This window comes from Peromyscus californicus, unplaced genomic scaffold (assembly GCF_007827085.1).
Source record: "Peromyscus californicus insignis strain IS unplaced genomic scaffold, ASM782708v3 Scaffold_9__1_contigs__length_137607984, whole genome shotgun sequence".
In the NCBI taxonomy this organism is placed as follows: Eukaryota; Metazoa; Chordata; class Mammalia; order Rodentia; family Cricetidae; genus Peromyscus; species Peromyscus californicus.
The window spans coordinates 136,154,263-136,176,541 of record NW_026294617.1 but is presented as its reverse complement, the minus strand read 5'-3'; the positions used below and the strand labels follow the sequence as shown (position 1 = coordinate 136,176,541).

The window sequence follows — 22,279 nt, the reverse complement described above, 5'->3', positions numbered from 1 at the left end:
ATTTCAAACAAAGCCCAATTTTCTTCCAATATACACATAAAGCCCATTTTTTTTAATGTAGAAAAAAATTCTCTTTTAAATAGATATGTTAATTGACTTACCAAGTCTGGGTAGAACAGTAGAATCCCAGGGAATTTCACAGCCACCTGGTGTTCGAGGTGTGAATCCAGCGAGAGAGAGAGAGAGAGAGAGAGAGAGAGAGAGAGAGAGAGCTTAGCCGCTTGAGCAGAGTCAAGCCTTGGCTTTACAGGCAGGGGCCCTGTTCAGCAGGGCAGGCCTGAGTTGTTTGTAGCAGTTGCAAGTAGCTCCAGCTGCGGGTCAGTCAGGCCTGGGCCCAAGCTAGGCAGCCGGGCCGCCCAGGCCGGAAACCGGACCTGCCGCCAAGCCAAGCCAAGCGGTTTTTAATGAATTCTTGTCACGTTGGGCGTCAAATGTAGATGTATCCAACCTTCTTATTAAATAAGAAACACAGAACCAATGCAAAGAAGAAAGCCAAGAGGTCAGAGCTAAGAGCTAAAACCTTACCCTTCCTCCTGCGGTAGTCCTACCTCTCCGAACCAGAGCTACCCCTGTGTTAAAGTCTTTATATAGAGTTCCTGATATGCCTTCTCATTGGTTGTAAACCCAACCACATGACCGCCTCCTCATGGCCTGTCTGTATAGGCCTCCAGGTTTTCCATGATTGGTATTAAGATTAAAGGCATGTGTATCCAATAATGGCTGTATCCTGAACACACAGAGACTTACCCAGCTCTGCCTACCAAGTGCTGGAATTACAAGCGTATGGTACCACTGCCCTGCTTTCCTATGGCTTGCTAATAGCTCTGACCCCCGGGCAACTTTATTTATTAACATACAAATAACATTTTAATACAAATAAAATATCACTATATTTATATATACTAATATATTATATATTCTATTAGTCCTACTTTTTTATAAAATAATGATTGATACACAATGAACAAAAACAGAGAGCCCAAGTAGACAAATACTGCTGTTCTTGTTGGAGTTGGAGAAAACAGACATAAAACAAAGTAAGACATGACACATTCATAGATAATTCATACTGTGAAGAAAATGGAGTAAAGTCACAAGATGTAAAAGTGAAAGCAATGTCAATGAGGCAGACTGAGGTGCCTGGAGAAAGGATGATGTCTACAGACTGTTGAGAATCTGTGAGTTGTGTGTGTACACTCAACTAGAAGAACTTTCCACTCAGAGATTGTTTGCAACATATGGGGAAAGAGTTTCCTAAAACACTGGTTCTGTTTTGGAGAGGTTGAGGTACATTTGTGTTTTATGCAGAGTTTAGAAACTTGCAATACTGGACACTCAGGTCATCAGAGCTTGTTTTCAATGTTTTTCTGTTCCATGTCATGTTTTCAAAACATTAAAATTCTCCTTTACTTGCTGAGAAAATGTACGTTCTGAATATTTATTTATCTCCAAAGTCTGGAGGGCCAGTGCCTCTGATCCTTGAGCCCCAGTGTCCTCTGTCATCTGCCTTGCTGTAGAACTCAGGTCCACTCAGCTCCTGCCATTCTTATCTTCATGGGAAGAATCAACCTCACCAAGACCCTGACCTTAGGCTGCTGTCCCTATTTCAGAATGTGTGCCCAGAGGACCTAGTAGGGAATAGGGATACTCCTTCAAGAAACCTGCTTTCCTTCAGTAATGGAATTTGGTTCTGTTGCATCTTTTTTCAGAAGTAAAATAAACAAGCAATATTTCATCACTCTTTGTTATGCTTCAAGATGAGGTTGCCATGAAAATTTCAAGATTTTTAGATAGATAATAGTTTTAGTATAATTATTTCTCATGTGATATTTATAATACACTTATATATGTATGTATCTTCATTATCTATCTGACACATAGGATTCTAAAGAGAAAGTGAACAGACAGGATGTGTATATATAGAAATTTATTTTCAGGGATTGGCTCACCTCATTGTGGATGTTGCCAGGCACAGTAAGCTGGCAGGCTTGAAACCCAGTATTGCAATTCAAGTTCAAACAATGTCTACTAGCAGAGGAACACTCAATATTTTCCTGCTAAAGCCTTAAACTGACATATCCACCCATATTACAAACTCAATATGTTTTTGCATAAAGCCTACTGATTTATAAGTTAACTATATGCAAAACAATCTCACATAAACATCCAGAACATAGGTCGACTGAATATCTGGCACTTTGGTTCAGTCACACTAGCACATTAATCTTCATAGGAGACATTTGCTTGCTTCATCCATCTGGCCACACTCTTTCCAAGGTTCTGAACTGAATTTGACTTAAATGACTGCCCTTGTTAACTTAAATTCTAAGTCTTCCAAGCTATTCCCTGCTGTAATCTTGCCACATTTGTGTGTTGGAGAATGTCATACAAAGGAAACTTCCCACTAATAGTGAATTCCAAGCCCAGACAGGACCCCTCACTGCCCTGCCTTCCTCTTTCTGTGAAATACCTCTGGTGCTGATGTTGTCTTTCTGGCCCAATGTCATAAATTTCTCAAGTGCTCCCTTAGGCAAGGCAACTAGGGAATCCATAGAAATAATGATTTTGAAACCTACCTAAGAAAACCCTGAATTTTTCTTGTTGTTGTTGGTTTGCTGTCTCTCCACTCTTAAACATGTCCAGATTTTCTGGCCTCATTTTTACTGCCACTATTTTTCAACCTACAGTTCCCTAGCTGCTGTTCATCACTCCAGTATTTTATCAGTGGTCACACCATCATAATTTCCTTGACAGTCCCTCTAGGAGACCCCTTTCAGATTGTTCTCTGAAATTCTATCTCAGCTTCTATAGATTTTTCTAAGTTCTATTTCCTCCTGTCTACATCTCTGTTTTAGATTACACAGATCCAGATCTAATCAATTTATTTGAATATCTGTTTTTCTGCAAGCTTCAGGTTACTACTCTATTTCATAGCTTTCTAATCTAGACTATAAAATGCAAATGTTCTCCTAAGGAAATCTCTCTGTTCATCCAAAGTAAACACTTTTATTTTATACTGTTCTGTTCCAAACATAAAACTGAAACTGTCTCATTCACTTCTATGTGCTGAAACCATCTCATTCACCCCTGTACATCTCCAGGTCTGTTACTTGGTCTTTTTCAAAGGTCAATGTGCTCCAAACAGGCTTTTGCTCCTCTCTTCTTCGCCTTGAGTATGTAATAATTTCAATAAAGGATTTGGCATTTTTAATTCCACTTAGGACAAAGCAAATGTTCTTCACCATAAGAATGGGCCATCACTTTTTTTTTCTTACAAACTGTATGGCCATAGCAGGCTTCTTGTTATCTAGTTCTTTTTTTAAAATTTATTTTATAATTTAATTTAATTTTACATATCAGCCATGGTTTGGGAGGCCCCCAGGCAATGGGACCAGGACCTGTCCTTAGTGCATGAGCTGGCTGTTTGGAACCTGGGGCCTATGCAGGGACACTTTGCTCAGCCTGGGCAAAGGGAGGAGGGGACTGGACCTGTCTCGATTGAATCTACCAGGCTGAGCTGAATCCCCAGGGGAGTCCTTGTCCTGGAGGAGATGGGAATGGAGGGTGGGCTGGGGGAGAGGGCTGGGGTGGGTGGGATGAGGGAGGACAGTGGGATCCGTGGGCCATCACTTTTTACTTGTATGTTAATTCACTAATCTTTGATGGATGGTGGGAATTCACACTGAGTGTAACGTTTTTGCCTTAGAAGGATCCAGAAATCACTTTCAGAATAAAATCTTCCAAAGAGGTCAGTGAACAGCCCAGCTCCACCAACAGAGACAGAATACTGATGACTAAATAACTCAGTGTGCTCAGAAATAAACTTTCTATGAGTTACAGTCTTCCCTAAAATCACTTTACTAAAACTGAAATCCCTGGACACATCCGAAGCAACACCAGATATTAATTCAGTTACCAAAATTATCTTTTGTAGATTTATATTTATTGCTGAAAAAAAAAAACTATCATTGGAGGATGCGGCTTGGGTACTTGTTTCAGTGATCTCCACAAAAATGCATGCTATGCCTTTCCTTAAACCCCTTTCCTGGCAGAACTTCTCATCTGACCTCTATGGTGGCAATCTCCCTTCTAAAGGTCCTTGCAACATCTTAGGCAGCATCTGGTAATAGAGGAATAACCTCCAAGCTATTCTCTGGGGGTTCATCTATTTCACCAGACAGTTGTATCTGCAGAACCAAACATGGAGCCAGCTGAGTTCTCTCTCTGGTGTGGCCTATTTCTGATGAGTAGGGATACCCATGCCTACTTGCTTAGAAAAACTGTGCATGCATAAAGATTGACAAGTACTAGGAACTCTAGTAACCTGGGGCTTCCTTCTCTCTGAGTGTGAGTCAAGCACCAGTCTTCTGGTTTTGTGTTCAGGAGATATAGTACAAGTTTTCTGAGGAGTCCTATGGAAACCTGACTCCCAAAGCTTAAAGATAGAGGGGATAGTATCCTTCTCTGGAGTAAAATGTGTCCTCACATGAGAGCACATCACAAATCCTCCTTTCATGTGCTACTCTGATGCTAGTGTAGGGCCACAGTCTTCAGCAGTAGCTGGAACACAAAGCTGGCCCAAGGTGTCTGTTTGATTGACAGCTTCACTCATGGCTAGTCTTGTGACTCAGGCAGTTTACTCAATTTACTCTTTCTGTGTTGTTTCCTCATTGGGAACAATAGTAAAGATGATATGGTTTCATGCACAGAAAGCCTGTAGAGAATTACTGGCATGCAGTAAATATTGTGATACTATTCCATAAGTGTCCTTTTGCTAACTCACATCATAGTGATATGGCTTCCTGTTTTGTGATCTTCCTAGGGAGAGTAAATAACTTCTATTCAGCTAAACAGGGCACCAACAATAAACCAAAGAAAGGATTTGCTGGGGTCTAGTTTGGGGAACCAATAAGTTTATTTAGGGTTACTTACAGCAGGGCTACTAACAACAGGTTACACCACTGAAGAAAAATCTCTGTCTCTTTCTGGCAACGATTAACTGCCTTGGAGGAAGGGGAGATAATAGCCTTCCTCTTTTTCTCCATGAGGAAACAATGGGTCCAGTCTTGTGTGGGTTTCCAAGTAGAAACCACATTAACCTGGCACCTTTGCATCTTTCATCCCACAGCAGTGAACAGGAAATCAAGCCTGGGAAGCATCTGCGTGTGTGAGGTCGGTTTCACTGCTTCCTAGAAGAGCAAAGCAAGGCCCTCGAAAAAAATTATTGCCATATCTTAGTTTTGGCTTCTTTACTCCAGCCAAGGGATGAAGGGAAGAAAACAGTCACAGAAGACACAAAGATCTAGAAAAGTCTAGAAAATCAGTAGAGGGAGTTCATGTAGTCCCTCTTGAATGACACCATTTCTGTGATTCGGCCCCAAAGATCTGAAATCACCAACTTCCTATTTCAGGAGTTCAGACATTTCCAGAGAGTTTCCTTACCCTCTGTAGCTTTATTTCTGTTATCCTCCAGGCTTCTACCTGCTACATCTGTAGCCGTAAAATCAGGTGATCTGCATTCAGCTCAGGATATTTTCTAAATTGAAATAGATAAGATTGTCCTTGTGGTTTAAAAATGATTGATAAAAGATAAATATTAGGCTTCAAAGAACTTCCTCTCTGAATTGTCAGATTAAATTCTGTGTATAAGAAACTAAGATTATCAGTTAGGAAACCACTGTGTGTTAAGTACGTCAGCTTCCTGAAGTGTACAACCACAGCCTCAAGCAGAAAAACTCCTAACAAAATGGTAGGGTGCTAACTCTTCTCTCTGGGGAAGCAGGGATGGTGCCCCTATGGCTCCATGGTTATCAACATCATGGAGCACAGGACTGGGTGAGTGAAGAACCTTGGCAAGTATCTGTCCATTGAATACATTAATTAATAACTAACAGAAGAATCTTCATTTTAAAAAATACATACTTCCATTTTTGTTCTCTTCCATATGAAAAAAAAGGCAAATCATTAAGTAGATGGCATTTTAAGCCACTTACATATTTATGAATTCATGTCTCTTAGTGGTTCCTGATGGATACATTAACAACCCAACCTCTAACCAGCATAAGACTGTTTTCAAGTCTAGAATATGTAAGTGTTCCTGTGAATTCATAGTCTTGAAAAACAGGAAATGCTTTGGAATATCTAAGTTTATTAAATTAAACCTTGCTGTTAAATCAGAGTAGATGATTTTAAGATCATTGAAATTAATTCATTTCAAATTAGTACACAAAGGCTGTTTGTGTTAAATGATTCAAAAAATGATACCTGGAGTATCACACAGGCTGAAGGAAAGAGTCCATTCTAATATTTTAATTATTGAATTAATGCTGTTCCCACACAAATAAAACTCATAGAATCTTTGCATTAATAATTTTTAAGTCATGCTTATAAGTTCAACTACATTTTATACCCTATGTCCAAACACGAGGTATTGTATTTTATTTTGTGTAATTCTGGGCATCTGTAGTACAGAACACAGACAAATGCTTCCTTATAAAGTTAAAAAAACAAAAATATATGTGACTTTTTGAGCCATTCACTTAGGTACCCAAAGATTGAATAGTGTTACCTCTCTCTGCTCAGAGTTCATGGTGTTTTCACTTGTAACATTTGGCACACCATGTGTCTGTCAGGTCCTGTGAAATGACACAGATCATGTCACGAGCACATCGATCCTTACCGCTGTCTTTTGATGTCCACACTGCAGAGCAAATGTGACAGCTCTGCACTCAGCCACACTCTGGCTGGCACCCACACTGCTTTGGCTGGATGCCACTTCCAGGCAGCCTCTGGCATCGAATGTGTTGGACACAAAGTTAGCTTAAAGCTTTTTATAAACTATTATCTTTTTCATAATTTTCTACCTGTAGAAAAACTCTTTTTTAATTTAATTTCTTTACTTATTTTACATCCTAACTGCAGTTTCCCCTCCCTCTAGTCTCCCCATTTCCTTACCCAACCTCCACACCTCCATCCACTCCTCCTCTGTTTCTGTTCATAAAGGGGGAGGGAGGCCTCCGATGGGTATCAACAAAGCATAGCATATCAAGTTGCAGTAAGACTAAGCACCTCCTCGTGTATTAAGACAGGGCAAGGCAATCCAGGATGAGAAATAGGTTCCCAAGAACCAGCCAAAGCTTTGGGGACAGCCCCTGTTCTCATTGTTAGGAATCCCACAAGTAGACCAAGCTACACAACTGTCACATATATGTGGGGTGCCTAGGTTGGTCCCATGCAGGCTCCCTGGCTGTTGATCAGACTCTTTGAGTTCCTATGAGCCAGATTAGTTGTTTCTGTGGGTGTTTTTGTGAAGTTCTTGACCCCTCTGGCTCTTACAATCCTTCTGCCCTCTCTTCAGCAGGATTCCCAAGCTCAGCCTGGTGTTTGGCTGTGGTTCTCTGAATCCGTTTCCATTAGTTACTGAATGAAGGCTGTCTGATGACAATTAGGGTAGTCACCAATCTAATTACAGGAGATGGCCAGTTGAGGCTACGTATCCACTATTGCTAGGAATCTTACCTGGGATCATCCTTGTAGATTCATAGGAGTTTCACTTGCACCAGGTTTCTACCTGACCCTGAAATGCACCCTCATCTCTTTCAATACTCTCCCCCTCCATTCACCTCCCCAACCTGATCCCTCATGTTCTCATTCCCATCTGCCCCCAGTTCATCCAGTAGATCTCTTCTATTTCCCCTTCTCAGGGAGATTCATACATTCCCCCCTGGGACCTCCTTGTTACCTAGCCTCTCTGAGTCTGTGAATTATAGCATGGTTATCCTTTACAGATAATATCCACTTATGGGTAAGTACATGTCTGTCTTTCTGGGTCTGGGTTACCTAATCAGGATGTTTTTTTTTTCTAGTTCCATCCAACTGTAAACCCTATGGACCAGAGCAGTTACCAGCATAGCAAAATATACCCCAAAATACAATAGTATCACTTATATCTTTGGGGTAACCAAAAGTTGTCTAATTGGAATTAATGCAGAATCAACAGGTGGGAAATCAAGCCTAGTACTATAAACCCAGTCAGTGATTGGTAATGTCATGGACTCTAGAATAGAACTTACTACTGCCACTTTCCTAAACCAGTATACTTTAGAACTGCATTCCAAAATGTATCCTTATACCTAGAGATAAGTGTAGCTCTCACATTTCATCAAGGAAGCTTACTTTTGCAGCAGATGGAAACTATTGCTGATATCCACAGATGGTCAAAATGCAGAGAACAATGGATGGTTGGGTGCCCAACCCCAATTGATATATCTACAACAATAGGACCTTCAAATACATGGGATATAGTCCTTGGTGGGAGGAGAAGAGCTTCAAGGTCCATCCCAGCTGGGTTTCTTCAAATCCAGACTGAAGTACAGATTCTCAGCATCGGTTACTCACTGACCTATGGGAGACACATGTGTACTGAAGGTTGCTGCAAAATTAGTATGACAGAGAAGAAAACTGGAGAGAAAAATATAAACACTGGGAGTAATCTTTAGTTGAATATACAGTTATGGCATTTGGGAAAATATTGCTGATCTGACTGATGAGATGTGGAATACAGAGCATCTCTGACATAGGATAATATGCATTAAGTAGCTCTAATGGCTTTTTGTATTTACAAAGAAATCAATTGCAGTCAGGAAGGGGTGTGAGCAGGTGTATGAGTAGCCATCACCCAAATGTATTGCTCCCTCCAGAATCAAATGCTTTGTTTATTAAGTAGACATAATTTATATTTCTGGTGCTACATATTATCTACTCTTTCATTAAGTAGCCCATAATGTATCTGTCCCCCTTTGCTCATCTGTCTGCCTAGAGTTCAGCTTTTAATTTTTAATTAATTGCTTGATGAATTTTATTTTTATCTTTTCCTGGTTTGTCGAACACTCTTAGAGAAGTAAGTGTCTCCTGGAATTACTTTTGTAAGTGGTTAAAAACACATACTTCGGCTGGGCGGCGGTGGCATATGCCTTTAATTCCAGCACTTGGGAGGCAGAGGTAGGCGGATCTCTGTGAGTTCAAGAGCAGCCTGGTTTACAGAGTTCCAGGACAGACTCCAAAGCTACACAGAGAAACCCTGTCTCAAAAAAACAAACAAACAAACAAACAAAACAAAACAAAAACCCACACACACTTCACTCTCAGTAATCATCTAATGTTTTAAGACAAAGAAAAGTAAATCTTTGTCATAAAATACATTTATTTTAGTCACTATTCCTTATTATTTTATGTAAATGTTTTTTTATTCATTTCTGGAAGAAAAACTTTGTTCAAAGCTCTTGCTTATAGGTACTTTAGGTGTTAGTTATTTGTGGCACTCTTACCCTGTGAGGAAATGTCACAAAACACAACAGAATCCACTAACAAGAGTTTTATTAAGATAGGGAAGAGAGACAGACGTGACAGGCCTGTGAAAACACATGTGAATAAAGAGTGGAGCCCCGGCTTATAAAGGCTGGGCCGCGCCTGGGCACACAGGTTCATGTGGCTACTCCACAAATGAGCACAAAGCCATGGGGTCCTGGTCACATGAGACGTTTTGACCCGGAAATGGCTAGGTGGAAGTGTCTAGGTCCGCCGGGCATGTGCAGCCATGGGGGCGTATTGTGAATCCCTATCATCAGGTTACAAGATGCATAAATAAACAGAACAAACACCTTTTAATTATTGAATAGATGTGCTCACTTATAACAGAGATGTTCACAATTTATTTTCCCTCATTGACTGTCCCTCATTTTCACTCAATATTAAGTTATAATAAGTCTCTTAGTCTTAAATAATGTTTTGCAATCTCCTTTCCTTTTGCTTCTCATGATTATATTTTCTTTATCAAATACTAGTTTACATCGCCCTTTAGTTGTGTTTCAAATTCTTTTCTGAAGGTTAGGTTGGGGGAAACAATAAAATAATAAAGTAAATGCTTACATTGTGTACATATTCTTTGTTAGCTCAATGATCAGTTACTGAGCACTTAGTAGGCATGTACGTTTTTTATTTTTTCTTTTTTTTTTAGCATTTTGTGTCAACTAAATCTCTTCTTAAGGAAAATATAATTTGGCTGGGAAGGAAAGAATTTTCAAAAGAAACATTAACCAATGACCAAGTTTCTTCTACTCTAGCAAGAACAGAATTGTGTGACTTTATCTTGGGGACATGAACAAATTCACTCCAGTCAAGGAACCATAAAGACCACAGAAATAACTCTACCCAAATCTAGCTTGATGACCCAATGAGCTGATTGGAGAGCATTAGTAAAAGATTATTTACAGGAGCCTGCATCCTGGAAAACCCCCACTCCACCATGGGTGATGACTCACGAAAGCTGCATCCCTGGAGCTCCCTGCACAACTTGTATGCAGCTCCACCCAAGAGTTTCCTCTACCAGTAATTGTTTATTGCTTACCTAATCTTGGTGATGGTCCTCATGAGTCTTGAAACTTTCTGAGTTTTCTAAGATTCTTTCCCTCCTAGAGACTTATTAGCCTTCCTCTCACTTAAAAATTTGTGCTTAGTTATTAGAAGACATTTCTGTATTTTGGAGGCAGTTTTACTGCGTAGTTGGAATGGCTTTGAAAACTGTGCTCCTCCCGATTTCTTGGATTACAACTGTTGAATGGTTACTTTTCTATTGCTGTGAAGACACCATGACCAAGGCAACTTTGAGAATAAAAAGTTCATTGGGACTTCCAATTCCAGAGGATTAGAGTTCATGACCATCACGGTGGGGAGGATGGCAGCAGGCAGGAAGGAAAGTCACTGGAGCAGCATCTGAGAGCCTACACCCTTAACTAAAAGTAGGAGAGAAAACCTACCTTCAAAGGCACACCTCCTCCAACAAGGCTACTTCACTTAATCCTTTCTAAACAGTTCCACTAACTGGGGACCAAGTACTCAAATATAAAAACCTATTAGCCTATTCTCATTCAGACCACCAGCCAGTTGGACAGTAATAGCACATACCTTTAATGCCAGCACCAGGGAGGCAGAGGCAGGCAGATCTCTATGAGTTCAAGGCCAGCCTGGTCTACAGAGTAAGTTCTAGGACAGTCAAGAATACACACAGAGAAATCCTGTCTCAAAAAACTAAAAACAAAACAAACAAAAACAAACAAACAAACAAAAAAACTCATTCAGACCATTACAGCCAAGGTCTACCCTCTTAGCTGTAGAACTTTTGAAAACAAATGTACATTGATTTTTTTCACAATGTTTTTATTGATTATTTGGGAATTTCATGTCATGATCCCTGATTATACTTACTTCCCAGTCCTCACAGTTCTAACCCTACAACTTTGTGAGGTTCCACCCTCACACCCACCCTGCAAAGAAGGAGAAAAAAAATAAGTCCAATTTATGTTATGTTACCCATATAATCACTGGAGCATGGTCAAACTCTTGGTGGCCAGCCAGCCCCTTAAAGAAAATTGAGTCCTTCCCCACCTACACTCCCACCAGAAGTCTTCAATTGTGGAGAGGTTGTCACTTTTTGGGGCCTAGGGAAGGTAGAGGGTAGGAGTTGTCACAGAAGCCTTCTATGTCCCTCTTTCTTAATTGTGAGTCTGCAGTCAATACCATGTGGCAGAAGCAGCTTATTTGCCCTTACACATGGTTTCTGGCAGACAGCCATATGGTCTCTAGCATCAGGACTTACCATGGACATGGACCTCAGCATGGTCTCCAGTGTCAGCACAGATCACAAATATTGGCACAGCCCTCTGCTGCTGCACAGGCCAAGGACACTATCTCATAGCCCTCAGTGGCAGCACAGACCAAGGATATCCACATGACCCTCCGTGGCAACATGGGCCACAGACATCAACGCAGAACCCAGCAACAGTAGGACTATGGACCCAGACATGGCCCTTGATGGCAGCACAGCCCACAGACATCAACATGGCTTCAGACTGCAGCACAGACCACAGACATCCACATGGCTTTTGTTGGTAACAAATGCCACAGACATCAACCCAGACTCTGGTTGCAGTAGGACCACAGACACATACATGGCCTTCAGTGGCAGCATGTGTTGGGGGTGAGGGGTGCTGAGTCAGAGTGCAAGCTTCAGGCATATGCATACCACCTTGTTGGCCCTACTCAACATGTTGCCCCATCCACTGCAGGTTTCTCTCATATTTATCACCTCAGTTACATATCTAGTTCCACCTCTCTCTACCACTCACTCACCATTAGCTACATCCGTCCATCTTTCCCACATCTGCATCAAATATTCATTCATTGTATTGGCATTGGAAACTGCAGCATGTCAATATATGTATAAGCCAGACAGTTTTGTATGCAAATATTCATTGCAAGGAGTTGTTGCTCTGGTTCAAGGTATCTGGTTTCTGAAGCACCCATAAATACCGGACTATTACTGAGACTCATCTCAGATATGCTGCTGTTGTCTAGAGCCAGGGTGATGTTGCAGCTAGGCAGGGTGTTTGGTGGCAGGCTTTGTGCTAACTCCTGGCTGCTGCACACCTCCCTGCCCTTGATGTCTGCTGCCATGAGACTCACTTGGCTCGACCTTTGTGGTTGTAGTCTGCACACTGCTGCCATGCACTCTTTGTCTTCCAGGAGGACAAGTAGCCACAGCAGCTCCATGTTGGTGGCCAGCCAGTGGGGCCTAGGGTCAGCCCTACTCAGCAACAGACATGTCTCTGTGGGAGCTCCAGGTCAATGCACACCACCCTGTCCCTGCACACCACCCTTTCCTCAGTACAGACACCATGACTCCTATGCCTGTAGGCTGTGGGCATTGCTACTGCCTTACACTTTCCACCTCCCAGCAGGGCAAGTGGGCAACAGGCCTGAATCCAGTGAGGGGGCCTGGGCCAAGTCCTATTCAGCAATGACCTGTTTCTGCAGGACCTCCAGGGAGTCACACATCTCCTTGTAGTTGGTGCTGGCAACCCCAGGGCTCATCAGGAATGACTTTTGTGCTTGTAGCCTGGTGGCTGAGATGCAGCAGCAAAGGGTATGCTTGTGGTTCTGTTCTTCCATCATCCCTTCCAATTTTGCAAGTCCACATATAAAAAGCATCTTCCTGTAAGACTTGCCATTTTTTTCAGCTGTTCTAGAGCTATTGCAGTCCCCCCCAGACACTTTTTCCGCCATTATGTCATTCCCTGGGAGCCTCCATGGGTCTCTCTGACTCTTTAGACTCTCTCAGACTCTTGGTCTCTCAGATCTCAGACGCTTGGTGGGTAGTCGAAGGTGCTAGTGTCTGCCACCATCTTTGTTTTTGTACATTGTTCTGTACATTGATTTTTAAAACCCAAAGAGAAAGAATACATCTTACAAAACATTGGAAAGTCCACTAATAAATTATAGAATTACCAAATTGATTAAATTCCCTCGAGTTTGGCTCTGGCAACATGAGCCTTCATTTTCCTATCTATAAAAAGTGAACCATGTCACTGTGTTGCCATGACCTTTGCTCTGAATTTCTAGTGTTCTAGAATGACTTTTACACCTAGGAAAAACCTCAGATCTAATGGAAATTTTTATTTTTGAAAGTTTAAAATTTTTAAATTAAATCTAGTTTTTTGAATATTTTTAATTGAACACAAAATTATTGTGTTTATAAATCTGTCACAGTTAAATAATCACTTCAAGACTTGGTTATAGGCTTTGTTCCATTTTAAAAGTATTTTCTTTTATTCATAACTATAATACACTTGCTTTTATGTATCTATTGTACATTTCAAGCCCTGATATAATAAACAAAACTCCCAAGGACTGAAATAACTCCCATATCTAATCAGTTATATATCTGTGGGTATAGAAAGCCAAAGTTTTCTTAAACATTATGAACCATTACTAATCCTCAGAATAGAATTCTCCTATGTATTTTTATTAATCATAATAGAGTAATTCATTTCTCACTTTATTGGAATCATGTGTCCTCATATACTAATAGGTCAAATTCTTTTGAGTGTTACTGATACATATAATACCATTTATACATTTTTCTCATATTAAACTCCAATTTATTCCTAAAAGATAGTTTTCTTCATAATTTCAGTTTTTAATTTCCAAGCTTTTCCAGAATTTGGAAGACACTTTTATAGTTCTTGCACAACTTTATCACTGTATAATGAACAGCTTTAATACCTCAGTGTCAGATCAAAAGTGTATTTCCCAGGATGATGACACACTACTCACATTGGCCTCCAGCTCAGATCCACCATATCTTTGTTCCATAATCAATTTTTCAATGGAATCCACAGCTGAGGCTTGCCATAGGTAGAAGGAGCACCAGTGGATTGAAGCAGGTTCTTCAGGCTCATAATTGGCTTATGCTTCACCAGCTGAAAATAAAATGCTCTAAAATTTTAAAAATAAAAGCTTCCAAATTGCCAGCTTCTCTATGGCTGAGTCTAGTCAGTTAATCACTGGCTCTGCCCCCCTGATTCAGGGTAAACTTCATTTAACTGTTGTTTATTTAACAGTCTCAGAATACTGTAGGATGATCAAAATATCCCACAACACTCATCAGATTTCAGTGCTATGTAGTATTTGTTCTTCCTCAGCTCCCAGGATATTATCAGCATTAAATAATCAATGACAATTAGTAATCATGTCACAGAAATCATAAGAAAGCATTGATCGTGACACTAACTTAAAACTTTCAGACAAATCAATACTTGTTTCAAAGCATACTTGACATTTCAGATTCTCTGGACTTTTCATTTAAGCATTTATCATTTTGGGTCCTCAATCTTAAGCTTTGCAATTATCAGGCAGATTCCCTCTACCCTATGGATTTCAAAGGATGATTTTAATGATTGCTTCAGTTTTTGCAATGAAGAATCATATTTAAGTATAACATTAATGAGTGGCAGGTTGTAGGGCTTGGCATCCAGGTCTGGACTATTTCTCTACACTCACACTAAAGCCTACAGCAATGTATGTTAAATATTGCAGTCAGACCAGACAGGTTGATTAAAAGTATAACTGAACAAGGCTTTGCACCTGGGAGATCATGTGTTAAGTAGGAACTTGTGCCCAGAGGATTTTTAACATGTGCTTTCTACTTTTGAGTAGTTTGTCAGAAATACAGGTCAAACTACGGGCAAGTGTGATTGGAAGGGCACTCCAGAGAACTATATCCAAATACTACAGTGTGTATACTTCTTCACTGCCATGGTTTACACATGGCTGTGACCTCCAGGGACATGGTTTGATTTCTAGAACGTTAACTAAGAAAACAAAAATGGGATTGCCTCAAAAGGAAGTATAGCCCAAGGCAAGGAGCCTTCTAAAAGGTTTTCAAACAATACATCCATGTGTAAGCTCTCTCAGGAAGTCTCTGAAACAGACTCCCACCCCAGGCTCAGGCACTCAGCCAAGAATACCATGCACCAACTGGGACTGGGAGAACAGTAGAAAATTACCACTTATTTACACACCTTAGAGCATTTTATTTTATTTAAAGGAGGGGACCCATGAATGTTGGTATACTGGAGTCTATTATTACAGAAAGGGTGTTTTTTTTGTGTGGTTACTAGTTTTTGTTTTGAAATGTGAGTATCCCACTAATCACATGAATCATTACAAACATCCAGTTCTCAGAGAAACAGAAGCAAGCCTGCTCAGATTTAAAAATCCTACAGGATTCAAACACATATTCCTATAAATTCAGCTATGTGTTCCCTTCAGCATAGCAAATAGTAAATCAGCATGAGTAAATGCAGACAGTCTTTATGTTAAAAATGATAACAATCCAGGGGTTCATGCTTGGAATCTCAACTCTTGAGAGGATAAGGGACTTAGGCATAAGGATTCTCATCTATTAGAGGCCAACCTGAGCTACATAGAAAGACCCTCAAAAGAGCAAAATAGCTTCCAAAAATAAAATGTTACTTTTTGGTAGTAGAATAGTGTATTTTGACACAATTTTATTTGTCATAGTAAGATAAAAAACGATTGCTTAGACTTTAACAACTCATATTACTAAATGTAAACAGATAGTAAAGTTCAAATATTGTTGCCATTTTGTAGGAAACAAAATTAAAGTAGCTAACTCCTGTGTTCTAATCTGCAGACCTAAGCTGCATTAACAGCCCTTAGGTGACTGTAGAATGGCCATTTCAGTGACATCAGCTATGTTACTGCTCAGTCCTGCCAAATCTTGCTAATTAAAATTGGACACATTTGGAATCTGCATGGGATCTAGTATAAAACTTATCACAGGGTCTTCAGTTCTATGGAATTATTAAATTAAATGCTAATACAGCATTTTACTCCTCAAAAAGCATTCCCACTACAAGATGTTAATCATAACAGTTCATGTGCTGGAACACACTACTCAGTAATCTTGCTAGTTCCTAGGACTGTCTACTTTGTCAAGCATAATGGTCAGCCAACATCTTCATAACAATATATTTTTTAGAAATGGCATGCAGGAAAATATATAGAGAAGTTATAAAGAGGAGCCACAGCCTTGTTATAAGCAGGTCACCTTGCTTCCCAACAGGAAGTCAGCTGTCTGTTGCTGTGACAAAATACCTGAGATCATCAAATGATTTGCAGAAAAAGCTTATCTGGGCTGTTAGTTTCATCTCATGGCCAGTTAGTTTTGTTGTTTGGGGCCTGTTATGAGACCAAGCATTGTGATACAGTGCATAGTGAAATAAAGCTGTTCATTTTATGATGGCCAGGAAATGAAAAGAGAAGAGAGAGCCAGAATGCTAGAATCCTGTCAGAATCAATTCCCAGTGGCCTAATTTGCCTCAGCTAGACCCAACATGTAAGAAGTTCCTTCACCTCCCAATAGTTCCAGTGGCAGGTGACCAAGACTTAAACATGGCTTTTGAGGAAGAGTCAAGATCCAAACTACAATACCAACCTTCCTCTCCCAAGGAGAAGATGGTCCACAAACACACACTGCTGCTCTGAGTTTCTACTCCCCTTTTAAAGGAAAAACTTATTGAAAAGCTTTCCCAGAAAAGCCTAATACCTCTTTAAAAGAAATTCTCATGAAAACAGAAATGCTTCAACCATAAATAAATAAATAACCAGTGTACAGAGTACATAGATTCTTCAATACATGGTCTTAAATAGAACTCTGAAGGTAGGTCAGAGAGAGCAATCTAGAGGAAGGAAGTAGCAGGTTGTTTGATTACAAGATGTAAATCTGGTAATCTGAGGGATCCAGAGTTTGAAGAACCAAAGGACCCATAGAACATTTACTTGGGAACCAAAACAGACCCAAGAGAGGAAGCTCATGGATTCCAAAGAGAAACTTTGATGTGTATTGTGCAAAGTGACCTGCAGATATCTGAAGAGGATGAAAAATTGGGCAAAATAAAGGGCTGGGTAGAGAAATAGAATCCTGTCTTCATTTCTGTGTAACAAAACCCTGGTGCTGTGTCAGTATTTGTGTGTCATGAAAGGGAACCTGAATTTTTTTTCTCTGACACAATGACAAGTCTATAAAGATGTTAAGCCATATAACTCTAATTCCTCTCTCATCTTTTGTTGCTGTTTTTTTGTGTGTGTTTAGTCTAACAGATGCATTGTATTTCACTTTAACAATGTATATGTAATCAGAAACTACTTGAGCCTAAAAACATCATTTTCTAAGCTTTAATTCATTTAGGACTGAGCATTTCAAACAAATAAATAATTGCACCAATTAAATGAACAAAATCTTCATCATTTTAATTGCTATTTATACACTGTTAGTATGTTTTTAATTTTCCAAAACATACTTTAGAGTTCTCCCTGAAGATGAGCCCTTAGTACCTTAGTTCTTCTGTACACAGTTGGCATAATTAAGTACATCTTGACTATTTCCTTCATATCTTTATCCTACTTCTTAAAGATTTGATTGGAATATTAACTAAGTGAAAATAACAGTAGAATCTTCTTGAGCGCCATAAAACCCTACAGCCCTGTCTAACTCTGCTTGATCTAGATATTTCTCAGTTCTACAGTAAGTGGTGGATATGTATAACCTGGATAATTTAATAATTGCCTAGAGATTGTCCCATATAAGTTATAAATGAAAAGACTTTATATAGAGACTATTTAGCCTAATAATTTTAAAGTACATTTTTCTTTATTTCCTGTGTCAACCATGGGTTGGACACATATAAAAGTCAAATCCTTACGCAAAATGAATATATATAACTTTATTCACCCCATGGAAACTACTCTTCAAGATTTGATTATTACAAATGCATAGGAATATGTTAGGCTCTGTTTTTTTTTTCATTATGAATGATACACTGAAGACATCAGTCATAGCCACTTCTTCATGGGAACTGACCACATAAGAGCAGATTACTTATTTCAAGATCACTGGAAATTACTAATTCAGTGTTTATAGTAGTGAGAACATAGACCTTCATTCAAATGGATTATTGGAAGTTCCTCTGATCTATAAGAAACAAATTGTATGATACTCTTAAAGAAATTATATTTGTATAATTTCCAAAATAAAGGAAAGCACACTTTTCACTCATCATTCTGTTAGTGAAGCATTAAAGCAGCAAAGGGAATATTATGGTATATGCAGTCTTCTCAGGTGGATAAACTGTCACTTTAAAGGGGGAGATTCTGTCACACACTGGATTTGCACAGCCGCAGCTCAAATGTTTGGATGGTGTTTGGGGAATGACGCTGATAGGATATGCAGCAACTGGCAGCTACTCTGTTCTTGCTTACTATGTTCATTTAGATGCATTTGTTAATTCGTAAGAATAGTTAATTAAAATTGTTTAAATTTTCTTTTTTTTTAAGGAGCCCGCCACATGAAAAGAATGCAAGTCAAAGTGCCCACAGCCTAGACGTCTTCAGAGACAGGAGTGACTAGCAAGTAGATACTATGATACTTCCTTTGCCTAAGTGTACAGGGTTCAGTCATGTTCTTGGGATTTTTAACACTATGGTGACCAAATAGTCTTGCAACTTTAAAGAGATACTTAGCAATATTTGTGCTAAGCTCTACTACACCAGAAAAATAATTAGGAAGAATAATGGCCATCGTGGGTTTCTGGAAACTCATTTTCAGTCAGTAATAATGAATTTATTTTTAACATAAATGTGAGATTAAGTACTGTATCTTACCCCACGCCTTACTTTTATATTCCCAATTCAACACTTATTCAGTCATAAAAAAAGTTATATGGATCTCCCAGTTTCTGATGACATACTCAACCATGACCTAAATGTACTAATTCCTGTGAAAAACCATTTGAGGAAATTATTTTGTAATTATGCATTCATTTTTGAAGGTTGTATTTCAAAACATCAAGGTATTATGAAATGAAACCCAAGCACAGGGCAGTAACTGTGTAGTTACCAGAACACCCTGTTATCTGCAAGAGAGAAAATCAGAAATTCAATGACAAAACCATGCAATGTGTGGATGAATAAATTAGAAAGGGGAGGGGGCTCCACAGAGAGAAAAGGATAAATAAGATTAAGTGAACAGCAAGAGAATTTTTTGAAAATCTCTTGGCTTCATGTTTAATTGGTCAAAGTCAAATATCCTCTAATTTATCTTGAAAATTATAATAGAATCAAATGTTCATGCCAAATGAGTTTTAGAAAATACATGCATCAAATATTTTACTGCAAGTAAAATTATAAAAATTACTGCAATTACAAACTATATGTGTTAGTATTTACACATATAGATACATAAACACACAAACATTATCATTTCAAGATAAAAATTAGTGCCATATGTTCTTAAGTCTTAAAAATAAGAGCAACAAGTTCTAAGTCTTTCTCTGTACTAATTGTGATTGTAAAACATTTGCCAACAAAAGTACATAAGAATTATGGTTTTATGAAATATTAGAAATTGAGCATAAGTATTTCCATATTTAAAATCCTATAGTAGAAGACAGTTCTATGATAGAAACTATAGAAAATATGTGATGTATTTGAGTGGCTTAGCAATACAGTATTTGTGATATTTTGTTTGTGTTCTGATAAATAAAGCTTGCCTGACAGATCAGAGAAACAGAGGAGCAGCCAACAGTGGCTTATTACCTCTCTGGATCATCCAATCAAAAGGGCTGAGATTCTGTCTCCTCTCTGGCTTATCATTTCCTGTCTCCACCCCACCTTGTCATTTCCTATCTCCTCTCTGTACAGATCTCCAGACCTCTATGGTTTACTAGTGGCTAGCTCTTCCCTCTAACCTCCGAGCAAGCTTTATTTGTCAGAACACAAAATATCACACAACAATACAGACTCCTAAAGAATTATACAAGTCAAGAGAAGTATCTTCCTTTTCAATATCCTGCAAAAATTATATGACTGAAAAGTTACGGATGATATACAATTCATACATAAAGTTTATCAAATATTTATACCGTTGAGAGTACAAGATATGGAAGGAAGCATACCTAGCAATAACTAAATAAAAATAAAATTGTTATAATGTAAATTATTTACCTTTAAGGCATTTGTTTACACATTTAGAGATTTTTATGATGGGCTGGCATAAAACGATATTTCTTACAATTTGGAGAGCTGTGAAGGAATGTCTTCAAGATTTAGAGTCTTTTTATATAGTTCGCCTGGGCAACCGTCATACTTAAGGGAAGAAAATGGTGAAAGCATGCTTATAAATACCTTTGTATAAGTACTACAAGAAGACCATGCCACATATCCAAGAATGCATGGGCAGCACAAATTAGACTTGATTTTTTTTTTAAAAAAGAAGATACCAAAGTTGGGTAGGGAGGGAAGGGAAAGTACATCTGTGGGGGATTGAGGGAGGGAGGTGAATACAATCAAAATACACTATGAAATTCTCAAAGAACAAATAAAATCGGGGCAGGGGGCACATGCACACTCCAGGTTCCACAGTAATTTTGAATGGATGAGCTGTGACCCGGAACATTTAGAAAAGGGCAGCTGACTTCCCATGGAGACTCTTACCATGGCAACTGTGTTTAGGAAGGTAAAGTCTAATGCCTCTAAACTCAGTAAACTGAGAATAACAGCCGTGGGGAGCTTGCTAGAGTCAGGCCTGTGGGCTGGATTACCCAGATAGAGTTTATGCTTAAAACCACAAGAATTTAAGCAGGCAAAAGACATGTTGCAAAGTGAAAGATGAACATTACCCAGGTGGAGTTCTGAGGCTCAAGATCCAATCATCAGGATTCTGTTTGAAGGAAGTGAACCATAAAGTAAGAGGAAACTGAAACCAAAGAAGTAGCATAAAAGTCACTAGTATTCAAAGCTGCCAGAAAGTCCTTGGATGGGGTGCCTAGCAGAAAAAGACTCGTCAGTAACTGAAATGAGTAATTAAGCCAATCCAACAGTGGGAAAGTGATAGTCTATTAATCCAATGTGGCACCTTTGTGCTCTGGATCCTTCTTGTATGGACCCAATTGGAGTTTATTCAGATTTAACATGGGAAGTCCAGTTTTAATATTCTAAAACTTTCCATAATTTAAATAGCTAGTTCAATTTAATAAGTATTACTTAAGGAAACCTTATTGTCTGCTAATCCTATCAAATATGCATAGCCTATTATTATTTCATTTGTTAATCTCAACTGATTTCCCACATGAAGCTGCAAGTGTTTTGTTTGCTTCACAGTAATTCCAAGTATTTCCTGCCACACAGCAGGTGTGCTTCTAAGAATTACCAAGTGGATGAAAACCTCAAAATCCTCTTCCCCTTAGTCATTCCCATAATTCTTAAAGTAATATTCAGTCATTGACCTGAGGAGAATGGACTCAGAATAATTTCACTATTTTTGAATCCTTAATAAGCAAATACCACTGAAAACAATATGAAATTGTGAGACTTTTCTATGTAATCCTTTTGTTCTATTTCTACTTCTCCTGACCTCTCAGTGTAGGCAACTTTTCTAGCTGCAATTACTGCAGAATTGGTAAGATTATTATAGATGTTTTGTTTAGATAAAGATGACTCTTATCTTTTGTCTGCTTTCTTCCTTTTCCTAACGAAAGCAAAAATAATAGGTTATATAAATAATCTGAGCTCACTGTAGAAATTTCAAAAAATACATTGAAGTTGTTATGCTCAGATCACAGAGACCCCCAAAAGACCACCATGGAGACCGAATCATGTATGTAAAAGCAAAGAGCCTTTATTCAAGCTCCAGGGCTCGGTCCCTCTGTCTGTCCAACGCAGCGGTGAGAGCAGAGAGCCCTGAACTCAGGTGGGGCAGAGTTTTTATCATAGCAGAGGTTGGGGTGAGGGGATTTCCAGGGTCCAGGACCCTGATTGGCTGACAATTATCTAGGGGTATCTGTAAAACAAAAAATAGATGTGC

At 39.1% G+C, this 22,279-nt stretch overlaps 1 protein-coding gene across 15 annotated transcripts in view; it reads left to right on the top strand.

The window, feature by feature from the left end:
* The window catches only part of Lrrc7 (leucine rich repeat containing 7), a 477,706-nt gene that overhangs the window by 121,735 nt on the left and 333,692 nt on the right, over window positions 1-22,279 (top strand). For 2 of the 15 annotated variants that reach the window (XM_052730902.1, XM_052730900.1), the window contains exon 3: window positions 18,754-18,829. The exons of 12 other annotated variants lie outside the window; for them this stretch is intronic. Coding sequence is in view for 2 of the 3 variants with exons in the window: in XM_052730900.1 (XP_052586860.1) it covers window position 18,829 (1 nt within the window). In the remaining variant the exon portion in view is untranslated. The remainder of the gene's footprint in view (window positions 1-18,753; window positions 18,830-22,279) is intronic. One more of the 15 variants, XM_052730901.1, reaches the window with a different exon arrangement.